Source organism: Gallus gallus, chromosome 1, assembly GCF_016699485.2.
Source record: "Gallus gallus isolate bGalGal1 chromosome 1, bGalGal1.mat.broiler.GRCg7b, whole genome shotgun sequence".
Taxonomy (NCBI): domain Eukaryota; kingdom Metazoa; phylum Chordata; class Aves; order Galliformes; family Phasianidae; genus Gallus; species Gallus gallus.
The window spans coordinates 34,025,688-34,052,268 of record NC_052532.1 but is presented as its reverse complement, the minus strand read 5'-3'; the positions used below and the strand labels follow the sequence as shown (position 1 = coordinate 34,052,268).

At 45.7% G+C, this 26,581-nt stretch overlaps 1 protein-coding gene across 1 annotated transcript in view; it reads left to right on the top strand.

The window, feature by feature from the left end:
• Positions 1-1,137: 1,137 nt before the first annotated feature.
• The window catches only part of WIF1 (WNT inhibitory factor 1), a 41,777-nt gene continuing 16,333 nt past the window's right edge, over positions 1,138-26,581 (top strand). Inside the window, exons 1-3 of the mRNA NM_001199607.3 lie at positions 1,138-1,307; positions 1,409-1,548; positions 24,559-24,667. Of these exons, the coding sequence (NP_001186536.2) occupies positions 1,175-1,307; positions 1,409-1,548; positions 24,559-24,667 (382 nt within the window). The 5' untranslated portion in view covers positions 1,138-1,174. The remainder of the gene's footprint in view (positions 1,308-1,408; positions 1,549-24,558; positions 24,668-26,581) is intronic.

The window sequence follows — 26,581 nt, the reverse complement described above, 5'->3', positions numbered from 1 at the left end:
GGCCATTCTGTGATTCTATGATGAAGAACCTGTGATGCATGTATGTCAGGAACTATTGAGCAATACGAGGCTGCAGGTGAGTTTCCGGGATTGTATCATTACCGGTGACAATGTGTGGTGTCACCACTACGAGCCTGAGTCAAAACGACAGTCCATGGAGTGGCCACGTGTGAATTCCCAATGTTGGAGATGCAGCCCTCAGTGGGTAAGGTGATGTGTGCTGTCTTTTGGGGCAGATGTTTGTGAGTGCGGCATGCAGGCTCGTGTTCATCGCCGGTGAAAACGCACAGCTAAATGGTGGCGACCGTGTTGAAAAACAGCGTTTTGTAGCTGAGAATGTGCTTCATCCAAGTGTGTTACTGTGCCGCCGCTCGATGGGCAGCGGCGAGAGCGTCGCGGGGGCCGCGTAGGAGCGGCCTGGAGGGGGATGGCGGCCGCCAGGGGGCAGCCTCGTCCCGGGAGCCGCCGGGAGCCGGGAGCGGTCGCTGGGGCGAGCGGGGCGGTGGGGGTGCGGGAGTGGTGGTGCGATCGGGAGCGGTGCTCTGTTCCCCTGTATGCGTGCTGGCGCAGGCTGCCCTGAGAGGTTGTGGATGCCCCGTCCCTGGAGGTGTTCAAGGCCAGGTTGGATGGGGCCCTGGGCTGCCTGGTCTAGTATTAAATGTGGGGGTTGGTGGCCCTGCCTGTGGCGGGGGGTTGGAGATTCATGGTCCGTGAGGTCCCTTCCAGCCCGGGCCATTCTGCGGTTCTGTGATGCGTGCACGCCGTGGGGAAACGTGTGCGTTTCTCGTGTGCTGAGCCGCGGGTCCTTGAGGGAGTCGTTGTTAGCAGCTCGGCTGAAATAAAAGAAAACAGAACCGAAGTGAGGGCTCGGCCACCGTTTCCACGCGTGTGAGCGGGCGCGGCTCCTGCCGGAGCGCCACGCGGGGACAGTCGGGGGTTCATTCAGACTTCATCCATCCCGGTTGGCTTCGGCTTTGAGAAAAAACAAACAACCAAACAAACAGAAAGCTTACTTAGGAAAGAATATAGAAGGAGCGCTCCCGCGGGCGAGGTCCCCGCCCCGCCTCGCCCCGCCCGTCCCCGCCCGCCCGCGGGTGGCGGCGCGCAGCGGCAGAGGGCGGCGGAGCGGCGCAGGCCGGGGCCGGGAGCGGGGCGGCAGCGGCGGTCGCGGAGTATGGCCGCGGCGGGGCGGCTGTGTGCGGCGCTGCTGTGCGGGGCGCTCAGTCTGTGCGGGGTGCGGGCAGCGGCGCGGCAGCCCGACACGCTGTACCTGTGGATCGACGCGCAGCAAGCCCGAGTCCTCATCGGTAAGCGGGCGGGAGGGAGGGAGGGAGGGAGGGAGAGAAGGAGAGTGGTGGGGCTCCCGCAGCCGTGCGGCACCGCGCATCGCACCCTCTGCCCTCCGCAGGCTTCGAGGAGGACATCCTGATCGTGTCCGAGGGGAAGATGGCCCCGTTCACTCACGACTTCAGGAAAGCTCAGCAGAGGATGCCGGCCATCCCCGTCGGCATCCACGCCATGAACTTCAGCTGGCAAGCTACGGGACGGGTAGGTGCGGGCGGGGGCATCTCCAGCGAAGAGCCCGGGGTCGGGCGGTGCGGCCCGACGGGGCGCTGAGAGGCGGGGACGGCCCCGGAGCGGCCGTACCGGCGGGGCGGCTGTGGGCACCTTCCGTCGGCGTGCGGGCGCTCAGCGCGGGCCGTCCGCCGCTCTCCGCTCGCTCACGGTGCGCACCGAGCCGGGGGTGCCGGTAAGTAGAGGTACCAGCCCTCTCTCTGCCGGTTTGCATCGCGAAATCGTGCGGTCAGAGCCACCCATCTCCGTGCGGATTCTTTTGTTGAAACAGAGAGGAGCGCGCAATGTGTTTGCGTGAGCACACGCAGGTAGTTGGGCTGCTGGAGCCTTCGCGTAAAGCTGGAACGTGAGCCTAGGTTAGCATGGGTACGTGGGTAACGATTCGTTTTTATAAGGCTGAACGCTGATATTTTATTACATACCACGTATTAGAGCTGGGTAAAGATGAAACTGGGTGCATCTTCAGTCAGTCGGTGACACCCGAGTGTGTGATTCAGCCCACGGCACCTTCACCACCGTGGCTGTGTTTCTGGCTGTGTGAAAGCACCCTTCCTGGTGACGGACCTGCGTGGCTCTGCCGTGTTGTGTGAAGCCCTTGGGATTTGGCTGGCGGTTCTGGAAGCGCTTCACCCCATATTACAGAGAAGGAGGGAAGCACGGAGTGGCATCACTGAGCTGAGGGAATTGCCCGGAGCTGTAGGAGCTCCGTCTGGCTCTGCAGAAAGAGCTATTTTGCACCCCAGGGTCTGAGATTTACAGCACAGAAATAATCTGTGAGTTTCAGGATGATGCTTCCCTCCCCGTTTCTCTATCAGCCACGAGAAAAATACCTCTTTTTGGGGAAGGAGGTTGAGATGTGAGGCTGCCACCATCCCTCCTCTCCCTCCCCACACACTTCCCCATTGGGTCGCCTGCAGACAGCTCGGAAGGGAGAGATACAGCACTGCCCTCACTGTGAAGGGTCGTGGGCTGAGAGACAGCACAGAGATGTGTTCTCCTTCTGCAGCCCATGGGGAGAAACCTCTCCGAGCTGTGGCAAAGCTGATCAACCAGTCCTCCTTTGCTGAATTAAGGCATTCACGGGAGACCACAGGTAGTTAGCAAGTAAACATGTACGTGGTTAAAGTAACATCACTGACAACTCCATTCCTACAACAGCATGATGTCTTGTGGATACTTATGGATCTAAGAAGTGTTAAAATTGGGAGACTTTGTGTTGCAGAGTTTATAATCCCATTTTTATAAGTCCATCTGTGGGTATACTCACTGCAAACTTTGGCACTCTGGTCCTATGGCTGTGGGTATTTAAACACCTCTACAGGTGAAGAACAGGATTTCAGACTGAGCTAGAGAAGGAGCTCAGCCTGCGAGTGTTTGAGGAGTTGGGTTAGAAAGGGACGGACTTCACATCCCAGACAAAACACCTACTTTTTGGCAGCACAAACCTGTTGGATTTTGCAGTCTTTTAGAGACATTCAAGCACAGTTGCCTGTTACCTGCAGTTCTCCTGATCCTCTGTGGAAAGCAGATCATCATTGCCCCTAAGCCACCTGAGCCTGTACATGATGAGAAGGGACAAAAGAAAACATGAGTGTTTTTGCAGCTCATAGGGCAAAAACAGTCATCAACATACCAGTTCTGTGCATCTTAGTTGGGAAGTGCCCACAGCAGTGTTGCAAGTAGAACAGGATAGCAATTCCTTGCGGCAAAAAGAATATCATTTCTCCAGAATTTCCAGTATTTCGTAAAGAGAAAAAAATGTAGGTGCTAACAGCTTTTATTTCAGTGTGGTTTAGTTTTTAAATATAAAGGCACTCAGATGGTCCCCAGCATTCAGGAAAGTGCCACCTTTACTCTGGTGGAACGCTTCTGTCCGGGGTCTGGGAATGGATGGGAGAAGGAGAAGACAACGAGGAGAAGGCAGGAAGGGAAAGAAAAAGCAAAAACAGAAGTAGTCTTTGACAGAATGAAGGTATACAAGGTATCAAAGTACCACACTGCTTCCTGTAAAGCAGCCATTACCTGGCATACGGTTGTCTTCTATTTGGTAAAACTGAAACCCCTTCTACTGAGAGTCGTGTATTGTGTCCTGCTGACCTCTCAGTGCTGTATCCCACGGGAGATTTGACTCTTTAGGGCTCCAAAGCTTTTGGGGCTGGCAGCAGTAGTTCACTCCAAAGGTAATGCCTCCTATTTATTTGCATGGAAACTACAACAGTTACAAAGAGCGCAATAACACTATTTGATAGAGCAAATTGTCAGCTTCAGAGCATTGTTTTTCAACACACTCACCACCATTAGCTGTGCATTTTTGACAGAGATTAGCAAGAGGCTGCATGCCGTGCTCATAAAAATCGGCACCAGCAGATGTGCTCCACTGTGGCTGTAGTCACTGCTGGAACGCATCACCCACCACCTCACTGTGCTCACATCCACTGTTTGGTCTCCATGAATGTACAGCGAGTGTCGATGAATGTCAGTGGGTGCCATTTTTTTCTGCATGGAAGAATTCAGTGACACCCCTTTGCTTCATCCACATTTCCATGTCAGACGCCATTGTGTCAGAGTGCCCCTCTGCTGCCGTCTGTCACACAGCAACAACATGGAATGGGATATTGGTGGGAAGGTTCAGCCTCTACTGCCGTACCACCAACATCCACCTCTGATGTAGTGGGCCAACATAACAAAACAGGAGGCCTTTCTTTCAGAGCAGCCCTTGTATATGCTATGTCCTCTATCGATGGCCAGAGCCCTTTTAGGTCTGCAGATATCTGACTTCTGAGTGCATACAGGAATCACAGAATGGCTTTGGTCAGACAGGACCTTAAAGCCCACCCAGTTCCAACCCCCTGCCATGGTCAGTGTTGCCACCCACCAGCTCAGGCTGCCCGGGGCCCCATCCAACCCAGCCTTAAACACCTCCAGGGATGGGGCATTCACAGCTACTCTGGACAGCCTGTGCCAGCGCCTCACTGCCCTCACAGTGAAGAAAAAAGGCAATTATGTCTATGCCATGACCCAGTTCCCAGCCCTGATACCAACAATGGCAGGTGGGTCACAGCCAGCAGTGGCTGCTCCAGCTGTATGGGGCTGAGCCCCTCCTACCTCATGTCCCTGCCTGCATTTGTGCAAAGCAGGTGTAAATGTCCCGTGGGCAGGTTGCACCTTCCTGCTCTTGGGGTAAATAGTGATGTAAATTGTAGGTTGGTAAATAATCCAACCCAGAGAGTGACAGTACTCCTCTGTCTTGCACTGCTGTATATGTCCATATTCCAGTTCAGAAACATATGTTGAATGTAACACGTTCAGGGCTGGATTAGTGCTGTATTCTGTACACTGAAGTGAAAAAAAAAAGTGTGTATTATAAAGAGTTAAAGCTGTTTTCATTAGAAAACATTTATCAAAGTAAATAATCAGTTGCTTTCAGTCCTTAGTTCATTAGTCCTAATTAAATATTAGGAGATGTTAGGGAGAAATAAGCCAACCAACAAGCAAAATGTAAGTGTCTCCAGATGCTGAATCTCTGCTTTTTCTGGTGAAGTCAAGATAAGCTGCAGGTTATGAGAAGCCAAGGGTACCATAGAATGGGTTCATTACCTCCTTACGTACTTTATGTTTTCACATGTGAGCTGTGTGGTGCTGGATGCATGCTTCTTGTGGTGGGAAAAGAGTGGTCCTGCCCTCAGAGAGGAGGTGTGTGTGTGTGCACAAGGGGTTGGGTGCCGGAGGAATGCCTTCAGTGTGGGTGAGGTCTGTGTGCACCTCTGGCCAACAAAGTACAGACATCAAGAGATAAGGGGGACCTGTCCCTGTGGAAAAGGCTGGGTCACTTTTGAGCAAAAAGTTATTGACAGCAATGAGCAAAGTGAAAAGATGCCCACCTCTTGGGAAGAGAGAATAGATACCATCATTATCTCCGGGGAGACCTCATTGTGGCCTTCCAGTACTTGAAGGGAGCATATAAACGGGAAGAGGAATGTCTGTTTGCAAGAGTGGACAGTGATAGGACAAGGGGGAATGGTTTTAAACTATGACAAAGGAGATTTAGGTTAGATATTAGGAGGAAGTTTTTCACACAGTGTGGTGACGCACTGGAACAGGTTGCCCAAGGAGGTTGTGGACGCCCCATCCCTGGAGGCATTCAAGGCCAGGCTGGATGTGGCTCTGGGCAGCCTGGTCTGGTGGATGGCGACCCTGCACATAGCAGGGGGGTTGAAACTCGATGGTCATTGTGGTCCTTTTCAACCCAGGCCATCCTGTGATTCTATGATTCTATGGTTCTATGATTCTATGATTCTATGAATATGTTCTTCAGCATCCTTTCTGTATTTTGAAGTGGAGCTCAGGGAAGTTAGGTAATTCCAGCTCTTGAAGGCTAGGGTTGGTCTTAGCAATGCGACCATCAATTCCAAACAGGTCCATGACATTTCTGAAATTACCTTGTTTTACTCAGGCACAGCCTGACCATGAAGATCAAATGGAACCCCAACGATGCCAAGAGTTTTGTTTCCCTGTCCTAAGAAAAGCTAATAAACCACAGATTTTAAGGCAGCGGTGTTACAAAACCTTGCTTCCTTCAGATGTTATTGTTTGCTTGGTAAACGAAAAGAAAACAAAGAATGGTGGATTTCAAAACATACATTTCTTCAAAGGAAGCTTTTTTCAGAGTGACTGCCAAACTCTGCATAAAAATCTTATTCATACCCACTGATTCCAGTGATCCTTTTCAGCTTAGAAAATGTGTAATACTCTCAATTCATTTATTTTCCTAATAAAAGTAGGGCTGTTCTGGAAATTGGGTCAAGGCGATCGCGTAAACCTGCGCTCCCGGGACTTACAGTAGTACCTTCACTGCGGTTTCATGTCACCAAACAGAGGAAATACTTTGTTTTCTGACCTCTGTACCAAAATTCCAATGTGGAATGTGAAGATGTTTACACACTGTGAGCATGATTTTCAGACAGGGGGCTCACGTATTGAGCGCGCTGCTCCAAACCTTTAATATTGAGATCCTGTTCAGCTGCGGCATTTTGCATCTCAGTGTTGTAGACATGCCACCGGGGATCAAAGTAATGCTGTAGAGATCCCACTTCACTTAGCAAAGCAGGCATGTGCCAGCCATCTGTTGTATCTGCTGATAGAAAACAGCAGGAACGTTTCTCAGAGTTTTGCCAAGAAGTAAAAGGGGAATTTATTGCTCAGCAGAGATGAGTTACAAGGCACCTTGTCGTGTAAGTGACATCTGGTTTCCATAGTAATTTATGTGGTATATGTGTAAACTACACAATTATTCCCTTTACACAGCAGTCTAAAGCTGCGTTAAATAAACCATTCTTCAAGATTTTCATTGTTTGTCCTTTCTATAAATGTTCTCATATATTTTTAACCAAAAAAAAAGCTTAAGAAATAAAACATTTTCACTACTTTTACAGTAGTTGTTGCACCGCACAACACAACAGTTGAAAGGCACTGGAACTAACAGGGCACCCCAAGCTTCAAGGCTCTATGCTGTGAAGAGGTTCAGCTTTGTCTCCCCACATTGCTAACAGTTTTTCAGGAACTGTGTTTTCTGATCCACCCAAGGAGTCATCTCTTACGTTGTGCATACTTGTTTTTAACGAAGCATTCTGGTTTTTAGACAATTTGAACATTTCTCATAAAGTGATACCACAAAGGCAACATTGGGATCAGCTTCCTTGTATTTTCTGGCTGATATTGCTCTCTCCTGGGTCATTCATTCATCGTAGTCTCATGGAATGAACACAATGTGGGGTGGATGTTATCCACAACAGGATGACTAAGTTAATTTGTAAAAGGTTGGGGTTTGGGAAGTGGATGTCCAAAGCTAGTCAATATCCTGCGGGTCAATCCAAACTTAAACTCAGTATTCAAGCTGCGAGCCCATTAGGCTTGTAAAGGCATAAAAATGTTTTCCATTTTGTTATCTAGAGCATTCCTAAAAGATGCTCATAGTCCATTTCCCCTTTTGACCATACTGATCACTAGGCTGATCTTGTCAAGGAGCCAGCTATAATCATCAGGGCGTTCCTTCCTGGATAATACTAATGGTTGATTTAAAATACCTTATTATGTTTCACATTTTTTTTTCCCTCTGTGTGTCACTGCTTGTTTATCAACACTGATTCTCACCTATGATCCTACCAACCTGCCATTGGATATCATAATAACCTCTTCACAGACAGCTTTAGCTGTGAGCTGCCTAATATTAGGAAACTTGGCCAACTCATTATAAATCCCCTCTTCTACAATTGTTATCAGTATTTTGAACAGTGCAGCTCTCTTGGAGATGCCTTGGTCAACTCTTTTCGGTACAGGAGCTGATAACTCAAGGACCGTTTCTAGAACTGGTCAGCTATCACCAGTTACAAACTTACCAGAGGTACTTGTTATCCTATAACACCTTTTGGGGGCTTTGGTCTGAGACTGTCAAAAGATCTTAAGAAACTCAGCTAGGCAGTATCAACCAGGTCATCTCTATCTACTTGGTGTGCTCTGACGGGTCCCTGAAAATGCTTTGCCGTGTCTTCCATGGATGTTGTGTTTAGCTCTGTGTTTGCTTTCCTCCAGGAGAGATTTCAGACTTAGCTTTCCAAGTCCTCACTGGAGCATTATGCAGAAATTGGCACGACTCTTGCCACGTTGAAACATCTTCTTAAGCTTCATAAAGCAAAGCTCTGGTGTAGCAATTTGCCATGCTTTTCATTCATAAATATATATGCAAAACATTTATTCAGCTTTTTTTGTGTGTGTGTGCTTTCCTGTCTTTTTCTACGGGTTTTCCTTTGCACCTTCTTCATTTGTTAGCCCCATTGACTTGCCAGCTGTCTGCTCTGAAGAATTTGATGAAAAATGTACTAATGTTTTGACAGCTTTCAAGAAAATCTATCACAAATCATTATTTGATTTTTCTTATTGCAGCTTTACATTTAGCTTACCAAGGTTTGTTTGTTCTTTATCTCCTTTTTTTTTTCATTTTTCATTTTCATCCACTTTCTAAAACACGCTACTTTGTTTATTTTTTATTTTGCTGTTAAACCATATTGGTTTTCTGTTTAGTTCTTTGTTTGTTTCCCTTTTAAGGTTCAGGGAACTGTAACTGTTTATTTGTGGGCAAACTCCTTACTGCATCATAATGGAACCCAAACGTAGTGGAAAATGCAATCACCCAAAATGCACAGTGAAGAACAACAGCAATGTCAGCTGCATTGAAATCCTTATTCTTTCCATAACAAAACATACAGTGTTCTTTGCAGTGAATGATGTGTACAAAGTTCAGTAGCTGTCTGGGGATATGAGAAGATAGTTTTATTGGTGTTTTCTGTTATGTAAATGGCTTTTTTTTTTTTTTTTAATTGAAAGGTAGTTGAAGAAACACAAAATCAATCATATTTTGGAAAAGCTGCTGAATGTGTGGTTAACTTAACATTTTTTTCCCTGCTGTTTGGTTGATGGAGACTGACATTTTGAGATCTTGATTATAATAAACTGCAATTACAACAAAATACATGTGATAATGTAATGAAAGACTGGCTCTTCTCATATAAAATATTGTTCAGACCCATGCCCAAAAAGCATCTGGTCTATCTGTGACAATTTGAGCTGAGCCAATTGTGCAGAGCAGTCCAGGGAGCACGCATGCATTGAGGTCAGAGGCATTTTCCCCATGGGTGGCATCCTGGCAGCTGGTCTGTGTGAGCTGGCAGTCCTGTGGGGCCTCTGGCTGTGACACTGGCCCTACAGAGCTCTAATGAGACCCATTAGATTGTAGAAGAACCTGCAGAAGATTAACCTCTTTCTTTACACTTGCTTTATGGAAGAAAGAGTTAAAATAGACAAAAACAGATGTGCCTTCAAAATTCTGTCAGGCATCTATTCCTTTGTGCCCCTTCGCTGGAGTCCCTCCAGTACATCCATGCCTCTCTTTTACTGGATAGCCCAAACCTGGACCCAGAGCTCCAGGAGTGTCTCATCAAGACTGAACAGAGAAGAATCACCCCCCAACTTGCTGGCAGTGTTCTTCCTCATGCAGCCCAGGAGGTGTTGGCCTTCTTTGCCACACAGATATGTTGCTGGCTCACCGTTGTCTTCGTGTCCATCAGCACCCCCATCTCATTTTCTACCATCTGTTTTGTAGCTGGGGAGCCCCCAGTGCATACTGATCATAGAATCACAGAATTGCTCAGGTTGGAAAAGACCTTAAAGATCATTGAGTCCAACCACAACTCAACCATACTACCCTAACTCTAACAACCCTCTGCTAAATACTGTCCCTGAGTACCACATCCAAATGGTTTTTAAACACATCCAGGGATGGTGACTCAATCACCTCCCTGGGGAGCCTATTCCAGTGCTTAATCACCCTTTCTGTAAAGAAGTGGTTCCTGATATCCAACCTAAATTTAACAACCTGGCACAACTTGAGGCTATTTCCCCTTGTCCTGTCACCTGTCAGCAGTGAGAATAGCCCAGCCCCGCTCTCACTGTAAGCACCTTTCAGACATTGGAAGATCAATAAGGTCTCCCCTCAGACCTCCTTTTCCCCAGACTAAATAACCCCAGTTCCTTCAGTCTCTCCTCGTAGGGCAGATTCTCCAAGCCCTTCACAAGCCTCGTTGCCCTTCTTTGGACCTGCTCCAGCACCTCCGTGTCCCTTCTCTACTGAGGTGCCCAAAACTGAACACAGTACTCAAGGTGAGGCCTCACCAGTGCCGAGTACAGAGGCAGGATGACTTCCCTAGTCCTGCTCACCACAGCATTCCTGATACAAGCAGGGATGCCACTGGCCTTCTTGGCCACCGGAGCACACTGCTGGCTCATGATGCATGAGGTTGTTCCTCCTCTCATGCAGGGATTTGTACTTTCCCTGGATGAACTTCACAGGGTTCCTGTCAGCCCATTTCTGCATCCTGGTGAGGTCTCTCTGGATGGAACATGATCCTCCAGAGTATCCTCCTGGTTATGTATCATCTTCAGACTTGCCGAGGATGTACTCTGTCACAACATCCTGATTATTAATGAAGATGCTAAATAGTGTGAAACCTGGTGTGAACCTCTGAGGTACACCACTACTGACTGGTCTCCAGTTGGACTTTATGCTGTTGATCACAGCCCATTAAAATCCAGGCAAGGAGCAGCCCCCCTTACCATCCACTTACCATCAGTTCCCCTTTCTTACTTTTTCTGTGAGCACTTTGGTAGAAACTGTGTTGAAAGCCTTCTTAAAGTCAAGCTAAACTTCTCTCCTCTCATCGTTAACACAAAACAAGGTGGGCTCTATCACAAATCCAAGACTGGCTTGTACTGTCGCAGCAAAGCAGCAAACCAAAGTCTGCCTCAGAAGAAGTATTATAAATGAAGCAAAGAAGTAATCCTGTTGTATGGTGGTGCTGAGAAGTCTTTATAGATCTACGGCACCTGAAATTCACCATAGTATTTGCTCATTTAAAGTCCACCCATAGGAGACCAGTCAGCTGCACAGAAATGCTGAGGAGTTGGCCTGACAAGTCTGTCTGCCTTGGAGAAGAGAAACTTGTGGGATAGAAATGCCTTAGTAAAGGCTTACAGAGATTTGAGATGGATTTGTTTCAACCAAACAAGAAAAACCCTGATTTTTTTTTTTTTCCATCTATGTATGAAAGTGTGCTTTGTTTTGTAACCAGCCGATGGAATCCCGCTTCTTTGGCCATACAAGGAGAAGTGGGCAGTTACCTTCCAGCTGCTCCAGCACTTGCTGCCATCACTGCCAACTACTTCCATCAATAACTTAGAGACCAAACACTGTTTTCAGAACTGGTCCCACAGATCCTCTGAAGTTACCCCTTAGCCTGGGTAAACAGCTAGCAAAACCCAACTGATACTAAGAGAAATAAATATGCCTGACATCAAACCTGGCGATCTCTCAGCCGCAGGTTTTCACCCAGCACCAGGGAAAACAAATTCCCCAAACAGCAGCCCACTAATGAGAGGATCTGTCACCAGCTCCGGGCGCCCAAGCAAAGAACCCAGTAGCAGAGCAGCAGAGGTAGCCCTTGCAGCAATGCCTGCTGGGGAAAGGCAGCAGGCCTTGGGCCATCCTGGCCACCAGAACCAGTTCAGGGCTTTCGGTGCTGCCATTATGAATGTTGTTTTTTCCTAAGAGCATGAGGAAGGCATGGTGAGATCACAACCTTTTGATGAGCAGGGGGAGATAGGTTCTACCAAAATATTATTTACTCACTCTGAACTTGTAAATGTGTGAATATTGATATAGTCAATAGGAATTTGAGACTAAAAACCACATAGGCAAATAATCACCTCCACCGAGCAGCTTCAGCACAAGTACTACCTTCAGTCTGTTCCTTTAAACTTCAGTAAAACACTGCTTTCATTTTTCCAGGTTTGAGCCTTAGCCAGTTCTCTTTCTTGCAGAAGTTCTGGGAAATAAATTGAACTGTTGAAACAGAGTCCGTGGAGCGAGCAGGTTGAACCAAATTTATTTTTTCCCTATGAAGTCACACATACACTGAGTAGCTGCCAACAGCTCCATGCCTGAGAGATTCAAGGCAGGGACCTCTGTCTTCAGGGACAACAGACCTCTGGGAACTATCCCAGAGGAGGGAGAGGCAAAATGCACATATCTGGGCGTGTAGTCACAAGCAAGAGATGACATACACAGCCACACTGAGTGCTAGGAAATACTTCACTTAGCTGGACATATTGATCATTACCTTGGTTGTTTTATTTATTTACTTATTTTGTGTGTTCTTTTTTTCTCTTTCCTTTCATCTCAGCACTAGAAAATCTATTCAGATTGAGTAGACCAAATGAGATTTCTGTATTGACAAGGGGGTACAGCTGAAAGTGTATGGCCTAACGCATTGCTATGACCCAGCGCATTGCTCCCATCCAGTCAGAGCTGTGATGTGCTGGCAGTGGGTATGGGTGGAGATGCTCACACTGTCCCTCTTCAGGCAGAAACCAGAGGCCCATCAGGAGCCACCACAGCTTTGCTCTTTTACTCAATGCAACGACAGCCTTCTTGTAATGGGACAAAATCTGCACATTATTCTGCCCACTGATAAGAGCTCAGGATGGGGTCATGCCAATGCAAATATCCTCCTTACTTAAAGGGCCCTTTTAAACTGTGCTGCCAAAGATTTGCAGTCAGGTGAGCTTCATCGTTTGTGTAGTTGGTGCCATGCTGCTGCCGTTGCTGTGATTTGTTCGTAGAGGAATTGAGACCTCACAGTGGAGTTGCAATGTTTAAAACATTTACTTAGGTATTTAACTTGTTTACATAAGAGCTTTATTCATCCAAAAATAAGGTTTTCTCATCCTGTAAAGCATAATTAATTAGTATAAGTTCGTTCAGTTAGGTTAATGGGGAAATATTTAACAAGATGAAGGAATCCTAGAGTTTGCTGGCTGAGCGCACAGTTACTTGGAGGCATAGAGCGTGAAGCTCTGCAGGTTCTCATGAAATCTGTTTCCCTACCTCTCCTCATCCCCAACAACTGCAAGAGAAATTTCTGTTTCTGGCTTTTTAATTGTTCCTTGTTGCTGTCCACCAGGACACAGTAACTGCAGAAAGGTCTTTCTTTCCTTCTTGGCTTAGAGCAGGCAGCAGGGTATACCCAGGCACATCCCCAGGCCAGCAGGCTCATGAGCAGTGGGAAGCAGAAACTGAGTTTTGTGAATGATAGAAAGAAAGGGACAACCATTACCCTTCCATGCAAATGTTAGGACACATTGGCAATAGTCAAGCAGCAAAGAGGTGTTTAGGTGAAGCTTGCTTTCATGTCTGATTACAGACTCAAAGATAAGCCAGAAAGATCCAGTAATGGTGTGCCTACATTAGTTCCTATGGTAAAGTCCAAGTGACTTTTCTGGTAAGCACAAGATGAGCTACTGACACACTCAGTGCATAGAAAATATTTGAAGACATTCCTCTGTAAAAGGAGAAAGCCTTGGATTAAAGTGTGTACAAACCACCCATTGAAAACCTAGGCATTAACTAAACACGTCTTTCAGTATAACATGGAAAATGTACCTTCTTGTTGAAGTGCATTGTTCATGTGTTGTCTTTTAAAGCATAATAGCCTAAGGGGAATGATTGTTTACCAGGGTTTATAGTGACAGGACAAGGGGGAATGGTTTTAAACTGAGATAGAGGAGGTTTAGGTTAGATATTGGGAAGTTTTTCACACAGAGGGTCGTGATGCACTGGAACAGGTTGCCCAAGGAGGTTGTGGACACCCCATCCCTGGAGGCATTCAAGGCCAGGCTGGATGTGGCTCTGGGCAGCCTGGTCTGGTGGTTGGCGACCCTGCACATAGCAGGGGGGTTGAAACTCCATGATCACTGTGGTCCTTTTCAACCCAGGCCATTCTGTGATTCTATGATTGTAATATAATTTAAAAATCTGCCTTTGGAAATGAGGATGGGTATTTGCATATCATCAGTGTGGTTTGGGCTCGAGAGTTTTCTTCCATATACAGTTCCCTAAAAACCTTTCTAATGACTCTTGTGGTCAGCAAGCTGTGGCATTCCCCTTTCTGCCACGTCTAACTCATATGCTAGGCACAGCTGAAAGGTACAGCAACAAGCTCTTAAATTAAGGCATTTGGCCTTCATGGGCAAACATATTTCCCCCAGACCCCTGCGTGTCCTGGACTGTACAGTTCGCAGCTGCACGCCTTGCTGTGTATCGGCATCCTGATGTCCCTGGCTGACGGAATGAGCCGCATTTCCAAAGGCTGCCCAGCCTTTGCCGGCAGATCCGCATGAGGGAGCCCCTATGCTGCGCGCACCGCCCGAGGCTCTGTGCAGACGCAGCATCATCTTCGGCCGAGGGAGGTCACAGCCTGCGCCATCACAAAAGCCTTCTGGTTCAGCACACCTGGCAGCTGACATATCCTCATGATCACCTAGTCCGGCACACTTGTCTGCTCTGTTCTCCAACTACCCAGTCTGTTTGTCACTTTGCTGAGGGGTATGCTGTGTTCCACCCAGAGTACAGCTCCCAGACCCCATTCTGGGAGCATCTCAGTGCTGCCGCTCCAAAGAACTCTGTTAATAAGCACTGCCTTAAGAAGTATGACAAACGTGAGTCAACTCAAACTGTTCCCAGTGTACAACCTCAATGAACAGCAACAAGTTCATAATTCTGAGGGCAGAATTGTATGCATGGGTTATTCATGTTTTCATTGTGCCTATAGTACTGCTGGGAATGTGCGTGTCTTCTCTGGGGGCACGTTCTGTTGATTTCAGCACTGGATTGGAGAAACCTTCCAGCTGGTGGTTCTCAGCTTTGTTTCTCCCCCTTTCTAGGATAATGAAATCTGAGGTTACGATAAGAACATTTGATAAGGGAACACTTTGCCTCCCTTCCAGCGTGGTTCCACTGTGGTTTCAGCCAGGCCATCAGCTGACACCATCCAGTATTTTTTCCCATGCCATCCCATGCTATCCCATCCCATCCCATCCCATCTAATCCCACCCCATGCCATCTCATTCCTTCTCATGCCAGCACAGATGTGGCCACTCAGGAAGTTGGTCTGGCTGAAGACTAACCCTACAAAAAGAAGTGATTGATTGTCACCTTGTCCATCTTGGGCAGCTCAGCCCACAGTCATATGTGAGGAGGACAGGGCCACAGCAACACAGTACAGATTTGGAGAGCAGACCTCACAGCTCAACACTGTTTGCAGCACATTGCTCTACCCTGGTGTTCCTGAAAGCACTTGGACCACACTCAGCCCAGAGCCGCCCACTTTATTCAGTCAATAAAGGCTGTATGGGGCAATCTGGAGAGCCTCCAACAGCCTCTGACTATGGCAGAGCTGATGGACTGTCAGCATATCAGGGACTTACTGAGTGACAGAAAGGACAGTTTGCCTCAGCCTGCAGCAGCAGACCAGATTCACCATAGCTGTGTGCCAAGGAATGAGCCGCAGCTCTCAATCTCAGGGAATTTAATCCTTTAATCCCAGATGCAGGGAATTACCTCAAAGCAAAGTGCAGATTTCTGCTGTCACCAAATTCCCTTTGGTTTTTCAGCTGAACTGTCCTACTAGCTTTTCCTCTAACAAAAAACAGGGCTAGGGCCTCTGCAAAGCATTCTTGCAGTGAGCTCCCAGCTGCTGGCCCTCGCTGTCAGGATTTATGCTGCTTTTATAGGTCACGCCATTCGGAGTGAAAACACCTAGCAGGATGTTGCTTTCACAAAATGTACTGCATGTGCTTTGGGGTAGGGTTTGTTCCCTCAAGTTTATGTGAAGGGTTTGTCTGGGAGCTCAACTTTATCCTGACTGATATCACACCTTCCAGTTTTTATCCGACTCCTGAAGTGAAGGACTGCCCTGATCCTGGCAGCCCTGCCTGCAGCCAGGAGCTGTACAGACTCTGCCTATGCAATAGTTGTAAAGACAGAAAGGTTGTTTGCAGAAACTCTTCAGCTCCTGACCAGAAACTGGGGTAAGGCAATACTTCCCTGCTTTATGGTGAAGGCAAGCTCATCTTGCATTGATGAACTCCAAGAGTGATTATAGAGGCTGTAACTATATGGGAGCCAGTGTGGTACCTGGAAATATTACACCAATATATGTCCACAGACTGAGGTCTTATCTCAATAAGCAAGTCAGTGTCATCTCAGGTACACAGCAAATGGACAACAGGGGAAAATTCTTCACAGATGGTGAAGGAGAGAGGTGAGGTGCTGGCACAGGCTGCCCAGAGGGGTTGTGCACCATCCCTGGAGATGTTTAAGACCAGGTCAGATGGGGCCCTGGGCAGCCTGGTCTAATATTAAATGTGGAGGTGGGTGGCCCTGCCTGTGGCAGGGCGGTTGGAGCTTGATGATCCTTGGTGTCCCTTCCAACCCAAGCCATTCTATGATTCTGTGAAACACACACGGGATTTCATTTGTTTGTTTTTCATGTATTGATCAAAGGTTCCATTTAAATAATGAATTTAGTTCTTTCATGGTAGTATCTAGAAATTCCTTTGGTGAATGGCAGCTTATAAAATAAGAGTAAAATGAATATTCTCAAAGAGGCGTTTAAAACCTGTGCTGAAGACATTAAAAGAGGAGAGTCAGGGAAGTATTTCTAACAACCAGTCTGAAAAGAGCTGTTTTTTTTTCAAAACCCATTCACCCTAACTTTTACACACTTTGCTTGGAACACAAGCAAAGGCCACGATCTACAGAGCAGTCAACAAACAAAGCCTCACCTCCAGAGGTGCTGCAAGCTTCGTTTCTCTGAGACACATGCATGTGGAAGCATCACCCTCAGAGACCCTGGAAGGACTCCAGTCTGACAGAAGCTGCTGTGAGATTTCATAATTTTCAAGACAGATCATTGCTTATGTTTTAGAGAGAGATACTTATGATACAGGAGTGCCAGTTAAAGCCAAGACTGAAACACATGGACTCAATAAAGGTCCAATTACGTGACCTTTGCTGTTTGCCACGCTTTTAACTTGTGTAAGTTATTGATTACACTTTCATGAGATCATAATCAGAAGATTGTTCGTTGGTAATGGTGTGCTAGAGGAGCTTTATCCTCCACTTCAAAGCTGTCCTGGGAGGCTTAAGAACAAAGGGTTGGGAGTTTGAAGCCTGGCCAGAATGAATCTGTGTGCATTATCCATGTTTACCACTGTGCAAGGGGCGGATTAGCCTATTCTCCGACTGTGAACTTTCTCTCATCACATCGGGTGAGCCCCCATCTCTAAGGTTTACATTTGTGCTTTTAGAAAAGATTCTGTTTAATTAAACGTAACATTTGCTCAGATCTCCGTCAAAACTAGTCTAAATACTTAGTGCAATCGTTTCCCTAATTGTAGAGGTTTTATTGAAATTTATTTTACATTATCTGAAAGGAATGAGGCTGATTTATTAGTTACAAATGAATCTATCTAGAGCCTGAAACTGCAAACCGTCTGTAATCTATGTAGAAATGCAGCCCCAGGACCAGCCAGCCCAGGTTCTCATTTATCTTTCAAGCTGTGAGGGGAAGAAAATAACCTTACAGTTAATTCTCAGTATAGATAGAGCTGTGCAGATGTGTTACAGGTTTAGACAGCAGAACTGTACAGTGTTGTTTTGTTAGGATCTAATGTGATTAGATAGTGTGTACATATATATAAATATATATGTACATATACAAAGTGTATGTGTATATATATATATATGCTTTTTTTTTCCCTCTAAGGAGCAGTAATAATTTCCTAATTTCCCCCTTTTTCATTGGCTCTAGGAAATTTGCATTTTGAACATCTCTGATCATAAAATCCCTTCTGGGGACAGGACTGATCTTTTGCCTGATGACTCAAGAATGAATTAGCCCTTCTTATGTCAAAACAAGAAATAACTTTTCATCAGAAGAATTTTTACTATTTCTCTGGATTCTGGAGCAATGTGTGTCCTCAAATATTTGAAGGCAATGTAGGGTTATGCATCTTCTGGTTTTTAAATCTGAGCTCTAAGTACTATTTCTTTCGGTGTGCTGCTTGCTTCTCTCCTCCACTGAAGAGCTATCTTATTTTCATCCATAAGATACGGTAGAAAACAATTTGAAGGGCATATGTATGCATTCCAGCCTGGTTCACGCTGTTCATCTGACTTTGTTTTTTAAGAACTGCATTCTACCTGCCTTTGCAGCAGCGTACTCGTGCTTACCTGAGAATTGTTTGGAACTGAATCTACTTGTCCTTGTGCTGCTTTCTGCGATGCCAGCCCTTGGGAGCATGACCCTGCACTCTGAGCCTCAGCCCCATGTTGTTCCTGCATCAATGGGTTGACTCCAACCTGCACCAATGCTATATTTCATTATCCGACTAGCAATGGATTAACAGACAGAAATATGATTTGAGTGTTGGGTGGTCCTGGAGTTGGACTCAGTGATCCTTGTGGGGCCCTTCAACTCAGGATATCCTTATTCTATGATTCTGTGATGGGAGTAGTTGGCATTTCTTTGGCAACGTGTCTCAGGCAGCCTGCTTTTGCTGCATGTGAAGATGAGTTTCAGAGTTAATACCCTCCTGAGGTATTCAGGTTTTCGTTTTTCACTGGTGTCCCTCTAGAACCCCACCCTTTCTGCCAAATCAAATTCCAGTCTCAGGCGGGTTTTCAATGAGCTCTTCACATGCTAGAGAACTTCCAGAGCTCAAAGTTCAACAAGAGGAAGTATCAGCTCAAAATGACCAAGTACTTTCCCGTTTTCCATATCATCCAAAGACTAGGCAACTGCCAGAAGCTTAATTGCTAAACATAATCTAAATCTGTTACTTTGCGGCCTCACCAAGCTTCATATTACTTCACTTTGAAGAAATTCTTGCCTCATTTTTTGGAGGAATGGCTAATATGTTCTGCAAAGATTTCTGTCCATCTCTTTTGTGCAGAGTATTCTTGGAACCCCATGACATCATCTTCCAAAATTTGGAGCTCCTTTTGGTTATGATCAGGTAACATTTATTTTCCAGGTTTCTAAATCATTCTGTTCAAGGGTCTGATCTGCCATCCACAATGATGTGCCACAGAAGACGTTAAGCACCAGTTAAATATTCCACAGACAAAATGGGAGAGGTTTTAGAATCATAGTATAATAGAGGTTGGAAAAGACCTCTAAGATCATCTAGTCTAACTGCCTACCTACCACCAGTATTGACCACTAAACCGTGTCCCTAAGTACTACATCTACCCTTTCCTTAAACACCTTCAGGGATGGTGTCTCCATCACTTTTGTACCGTTCTTCTTATGAGAACCACTACAACCACAAGTGATTACTGTTGGAAGTTGCATGTAGGGGTTCGCTCCACTGTTAAAAAAGTCTTTGTCCCCATGCACGGACTTCCCTCAGTTCTCTCCTGTTTTCTCAACATGAATAAAGACATAGATAGACTCTGCAAAGCTGTACATTTCAGTACATCAGTGTGTAATTAACACTGTAACATACTGTACTTTTCTTTGAGATATTTCGTTGAATTCTAACTCGGGTACTTCTTAGAAAAACAAAAATATCTCTATTTTTTCCTTTTTGTGTGCATCTCTCATTTTGTTAATTCTACTGCTTCTGTTCCACATTCCAGGAGGGGACAATGTAGCAGGTAAGGCCAAGCTGCCTTCTCTGGAAGAAAAACAAAACCTTGTAGGCAGACAGTTTATTTGCTGTCTAAGGAGGGTCATTATGTTGTTCATTACAGCAATGTCTAGACTGCACTGCAATAACAAAATGTGCTGCTGACATACTCATAACTGTGGCCAAAGCCTTCAATTGCCCCATATGCACAGTACAGCTAGAGCCTCTCCTCTGCTGAAATTTGTTTCATTTGCTTCGTGTTTCATCTTGGAACACAGAAGACGCACTTCTCTGACCTAATGCAGTTACTATCTTGGAGATGCAATGGTCCATGCTGTAAACACCTAGCAAACATATACATTGCCTCACTTTGCTATTTTATATATATGACGTGCAGCTGTGAGCATCTGCTATGTATAATGCATGCTAGAATCTTCTAAGATGCGCATAGCCAGAAATATCTATGGATCTGGGATAAGAAGGAACTTTTTTGATGAGTTTCTTTTCTTAAATGAAGAAAATAGGCGTTAGGGTATGTTTGCAATTTAATTGACAGCAGAATGGAATGCCAGCAACAATCTCTTTAAAATAATGAGAAGGAAGTATGGTTCATTTCTTACCTCTACTTGCAAAGCTAACACACCTTCTATTTTCTTGTTAGAAAGGCTGCAGATTTCATTAGGCTCTTGAGCTGTGACATACGGCAGTTTAAGCTGCTCTGCTTCCCTTTAATGTACAACCACTACTTCCAAACCTCCAACTTTCATGTAAAATGAAGAAAACATAAAGCACATTCCTGCAAATGCTTTGATTAAATATGAAACAAAAACAAAGTAGGCACAACGTGGCATTTAGTGATGAGAAAATTATAATGCAGTAGATCTTGCCCTGAAGAAAGGAGTTCTGTAGGAATTTAAAGTGTAAAACCAAACTGCCGACAGATGTTCACTACAGTACTTGTTAGAGGGCTTCGTTATTTTTATAACCTCTTAGATTCCTCTGATTTATAGAAAGCGTCCACTGAAAGTCCATAAAAGTTAATCCTGACCTTGGAATTATTTGCCTAAAATGAAATTTCATCCCTTTGCTGAGGGTTTTGCCCACGTGGGGAGTGGTTGTGGGGTGGCCGTGTGGGGCTCCTGCTTCTGGAGGCACCAAGTCACCAGACGGCGCACGTGGGCTCTGCAGAGCATCTCCCTCCCTTTCTAAGGGTCCCATACAAAGCATTGGCACACAGGGAAGGAATATTCTTCCTTGGGTGAGTGCTGAAGTCAAGTCAAAACCAAAATCTTTCCCACTCATGTCAAACACTTCATTGCAAACCCAATTCCTTCCATCACCTCTTATAACAGCGTTTCTTTAAGATTTAGCCTCAGAACCAGATTTTGTCCCTCGAATGCCAGACAGTACATAGACTGGCTTCAGACACAAAGTCTCGAGAATGTCTCTATGAAGGAAAATGGATTCTAGATTGTGGTTTTTTTTTCCCATTATCTCTCAGCAGTATCCAAAGAAGTTTTGTTTGCACTACCAGGTCACTCACAATGACCACTTACAGTATGAATCGTGGCAGTCACTATACAATACCCAAATGTCCAGATTTTAATTGCACAGGCCTATCTCTTCAATTAAACATCATGATTAAATTTCATGCTAGGCTGAAGCATGGTAAATATTTACTGAGGATGTGTTGTTTGCTTTTCAGTCATGCTGATTAATGCAAGTTAATTGGCAATCAACTCAAATTACACCAGGACAATACTGGAGACTGGATATGGAGATTGTGTCAAGACAGATTGCTTCAAAACTGGTAGGATTTATGGCAGACAAACCTCGGATTGACAGGTTTGAGGAGCTGAACTACTCTCCTTCACTGTGCAGCCTCTCTAGACTGATTTTGTGGGGCATTTTTTAAGTTAAAATTTGAACAAAGTAGTCCAGCAGATGTGATTTGCAAATGCACTCTGTAGCACATGGTTTCGTAACTTCATAATCATGCTAGTTGGGTCTATGTGCAGCGTTCCATCATTTTTTTGATAACATCATGTTAAGAAGGTCAGTTTTCGTAAACTAAGCAGATGCACAGAAAGGGTGAGAGCAGGTATCTTTCCCTCATTCAGACTGGTTCTCCTCCTGAGAAGCCTATTGCTTGTGCAACATCTCTTCCCATCTTTTTAATGTGTGAGCAGAATCTACCTCCTGCCTTGGGCGTTAATCTCTGCTGCACCTCTGTCCTGGTTAAAAGAATTCCTTCCTTGAAAGGCAGTAATGGTTGTGACTCATGGCACAATTGGTTGCCTTTCCCACACCTAACTTTCTTTTTGTCTTTGTCCTTAGGCATCATTTAATTACAGAAAATAAAATTCCAGTCCATTCTGTACACATCAGGGCTTTGGCTCACAAACTGACCTGCTACAGCAGCCTGGCTAGAGTGGAAATATGGGAACGGAGCTATTTGGTTTAGTTACCAGTTGTTGTTTACTAGAATAGTAAGAACATAATGTTTTAATATCCCAGCCAATTATGACCTGGTTTAGATACAACCAAACATCAAAGCTAACCAATGAGAAACAGACAGTGCAGCATTGACTCAGTCACTGTAGTATTCTATAGATGTGTGGAGACATATAATTATTTTTCTGAACCAAAGTTTTATTTGAAAACAAAAATGTTCACAATCTAAGACTTTATGGCTTGTTTTCATATTTTGGCATGGTGTATTGTATTGGAAAAAAAAATTCTTTAATTAAAAGCAGCCTTTTGAATATTGCCCCAGACTTCAATTTTCATCTCCTATTTTACTGCTTCTCTCCATGTCCCGTCTCCCTCCCACATATGTTTAATGTGTTTAAGCCACCCTCAACAACTTCCACGGCTTCCTTCCCTGCTGTTGTTTGGTGAGGTCTCCTCTGGGGCTTCCATGCCTATGTAGTAACCTTTGGGCAGAGCACAGCCCCCACACACTGGGGTCATTTTGCTGTCTCCACAGGGTAAGTGCATGTGCTGCCAGGGCTGATGAGGAATTCCCCAACAACCTTTCTATCTATTTTTGGAAAGCTTTGCTGGTAGCACCAGGAGCTATAGGGCCCTGGTCTCTCACATGCTGTTAGAGCTTCTGCTCAAGGTAGTACAGAATCACAGAAAGGCCGAGGCTGATCTGAAATGAGGAGATCTTGAGATCAAGCAGCCTGTCCTCTTGCTCACGCCACCTAGAGCAGGATGCCCAGGACCATATCAGTTGGGTTTCAGATTTCTCCACCGACAGAGTCTCTGCAGCCTCTCTGAGAAACACATGACATTGTTCAACTACCCTGTAGTAACACAAAGTGTTTCCTGATGTTCAGATGACCCCATTGCCTCCTGTCCCATCACTGAGCACCACTAAGAACCTGCTTCCATCTGTACTACTATGGATGGATAAGATCCACCTGATGCATCTGATCTTTCTCCTCCCCAGGCTGAAAGGTCCCAGATCTCTCAGCCTCTTCCATACGTCAGGTGCTCCAGTCTCTTAATCATCTCTGTGGCTGTTCACTGGTCTCATGCCAGTAAGACAGAAAAGCTGTTTATGAGAGAAAAATGACAATCTTCTAGCTAAGGACATTGACTGCCATCTCACAGACATGAACTGACTGCCATTCATTGGCTCAAAGTTCTCGTAAAACTTTAGCTTTTATCTCTCTTCACAGTCCAAGCTAAAAAGCAGGCTTAACAGTACTATACACTGTCAATGAGTTGCTGTATGAAAATAGATTGTTACCTGTGCACATGCTAAGGCCTCAACTGCTTTTCTGAGAGCAGCAGATAAAATTACCTGTAATCCTTTCCAAGTTTCAGGGTAAATGAGAAGCCAGACTTTAGGCAAAGGGCTCATTTCCACTTGCTCAGTGCACCTGCAGCTGTACCTTAGGAGTGCCCATGTCCATTAACAGCAGTGGCTTGCTGAGGTGCATGTATCTCAGATGTACATGGTGTGTGCATCTGTGTATGCTGCAGGCACATGGCATTAGAAACAGGCTTCCCACTTTGCATCAAATATGAAGAAAGGCTGAGCAGGTGACTCAGCAGAGAGGCTGGGCTCCCATGGAACGAAGCAGGAAGGGCTACAATTTGTTCAATTGCACAGGTGCATATAGGCAGTAATATGAAGGTGGTAGGAAGTAGCTTTCAATCATGCCAACAACTTTTGGGGATAGCCAAAAGAAATCACGTACGTCAGGTTTAATACTGAGTGACACACAGCCTGCTCTGTAGGAGAGCTCTCAGCTCCACCCTTGGAACAACTCAATGAGCTGAGGCTGAACCAGGCAGTGTTGTAGCTGTAAGCAGTGTATGTGTCCCAGCACGGCACTCCTGTAACACTGCATTCATCGCTCGGCACCGACGGTCCCCCCAGGGCAATGCACTGTGCTGTGCAGATCCTCAACAGGCAAGTTTGGATATTCTCACACCACGGTTGCTTCATGCTTGAGGACATGTCCTTTAAGGTGTGTTCATGGTGCAGGCAAATTTTCCAGGCTCACCAGTCAGTTCTGCCCAGAAAAGCAGCTATAAGAATTAGTCCACTGTTCATAATTCTTTTTTCGTGGTCAGATAAAAAGTGCAGGCTGTAAAAAACATATTCTCTATGTAATCTCAGTTCACTGTATATGTGGTTTTTTTCCTTCCTCTTATACAAGTATGCTGTTTACTGTGTGGTCACATGCAATTCCTGAAGTAAGAAGAAATTATCCCCAAATTATGCTTAGGTAAGTAAGTGATCAGGGAAGTAATGGAAATAATGGAAATAAAGTGAATGGCATAATAAAAAGCAGTATTTTTTTTGCTGTAGCTGATGCTAAATAGTTTGCTTACATGAATGCAATTAAAATACATAGCAATTTCTGATATATTTTGTCACAGGCTGAGTACTTCTACGAATTCCTGTCCTTGCGCTCTTTGGATAAAGGCATCATGGCTGATCCAACTGTAAATATACCTCTGCTTGGAATGGTTCCTCATAAACCATCAGGTTTGTGCTGTTAATGTTATAAATTGAGTTCCTTTACAACACATCCTACATCCAGCAAAGTCTATATGTCTTGAACTGCAGTTTTGAACCTTATCGCTAAAGAAATGCTTTCACTGAACGGTTTGTGAGTGCCTTGCCTGACTAGAGCGATGTATTCTGTCTGAGCCAAGTCACATGAAGCTTTTATCTGTAGAGAGATCAGCAGAAAATTGTGCAGAATTGTTGCATAACATTCATGTACGTAAAACTTCATTATTGGTTAAGTTATGCAACTATTGGAGAACAAAATCTTTGATTGCTCTAAGGAATAGTTAACCAACTATTCTGTTTCTCAGAGGCTTCAGTTTGTGGGCATTTTACTTTAAGTTGGCGTCAGCTGCTGCTCTCAGGCATTCGGGCTCAAAAACAGAAGCTCTGGTTTAGGATCTTATCATTTACCATTTCCCCTTGGCTGTGCACTCTCAGCCATCCACTGTAGCTTTCAGCTCTACAGCACAGGCTGATCAGCCCTCCTCTCCTCTCCTCTCCTCTCCTCTCCTCTCCTCTCCTCTCCTCTCCTCTCCTCTCCTCTCCTCTCCTCTCCTCTCCTCTCCTCTCCTCTCCTCTCCTCTCCTCTCCTCTCCTCTCCTCTCCTCTCCTCTCCTCTCCTCTCCTCTCCTCTCCTCTCCTCTCCTCTCCTCTCCTCTCCTCTCCTCTCCTCTCTTCTCAAGATCTCTCTTAACAGTATTTGTATAGACTCTTTTTTGAGTCCATGCAGACTTCTTGTACCTCCAGTCCCTTTGGCAAGAAGTCCATTGCTTCCCACTGTGTGAAGATCTCCCTCTTGTTTTGAGTCTGGCTGTGACAGCTTCATCTAATGGTCTACGTCCAGTTACAGGAGGCATTGCGATCGCAAATGTTCATCCCACTGGGGGACTTCAGCCACCCAGACATCTGCTGTAAAAGTAGCATGGCAAACTGTTGGCAGTCCAGGAGGCTCCTGGAGTGCACAGGGGATAATTTCTTGAGTCAAGTAATAGATGGCCCCAACAGGGAGGATGCAATACTGTTGCTCACCAATGCAAATGGTGATTGGTGACAGTGGGATGGGAAGCTGCCTGGGCTGTGGTGACGATGCTATGGTTGAGTTCATGCTCTGGAAGGATTTGAAACAGGCAAAGAGTAAAATTAGGATGCTAAATTTTAGGAAAGCTAACTAACAGCTCTTCAGGGAGTCTGTAAACGGAGCACCCTGGGAAGATGTCCTCATGGGCAAGGGTGCAGAGCAGAGCTGGCAGATCTTCAAGGAATCTGTGTGGTGCAGTTGACACACACGAGGAATGAGATGCCATCCTGAGGGACCTAGACAGGCTTGAGTAGTGGGCCCAGGTGAGCCTCGTGAGGTTCAACAAGTCCAAATACTGGGTCAAGGCAACCCCCACTACCAGTACAAACTGAGGGATAAAAGGATTGAGCACAGCCCTGTCAAAAGAGACCTGGGGTACCGGTGGATGGCAAGCTGGACATGAGAAGGCAATGTGCCCTCACAGCACAGAAAGCCTACCATATCCTAGTCTGCATCAAAAGAAGCATGGCCAGCAGGTCAAGGGAGGTGATTCTGCCCCACTAGGGCATGTCTGAAGTACTACAGGTATGGGAGGGACATAGACCTGTTGGAATGCATCTGGAGGAGGACCACAAAAATGATCAAAGGGATGGAACACCTCTCTACAAGGACAGGCTGTGAGAGCTGGGGCTGTTCAGCCTGGAGAAAAGAAGTCTCGCTGGTAGCGACTTTTCAGTATCTGAGGGGAGCTACATGAAAGAAGGGGACAGATTCTTCAGCAGAGTCTGTGGTGACAGAACAAGGAGAAATGGCTTCCAGCTTAGATTTAGGTTGGATATAAGGAAAAAGTCTTTTACAGTGAGAGTGGT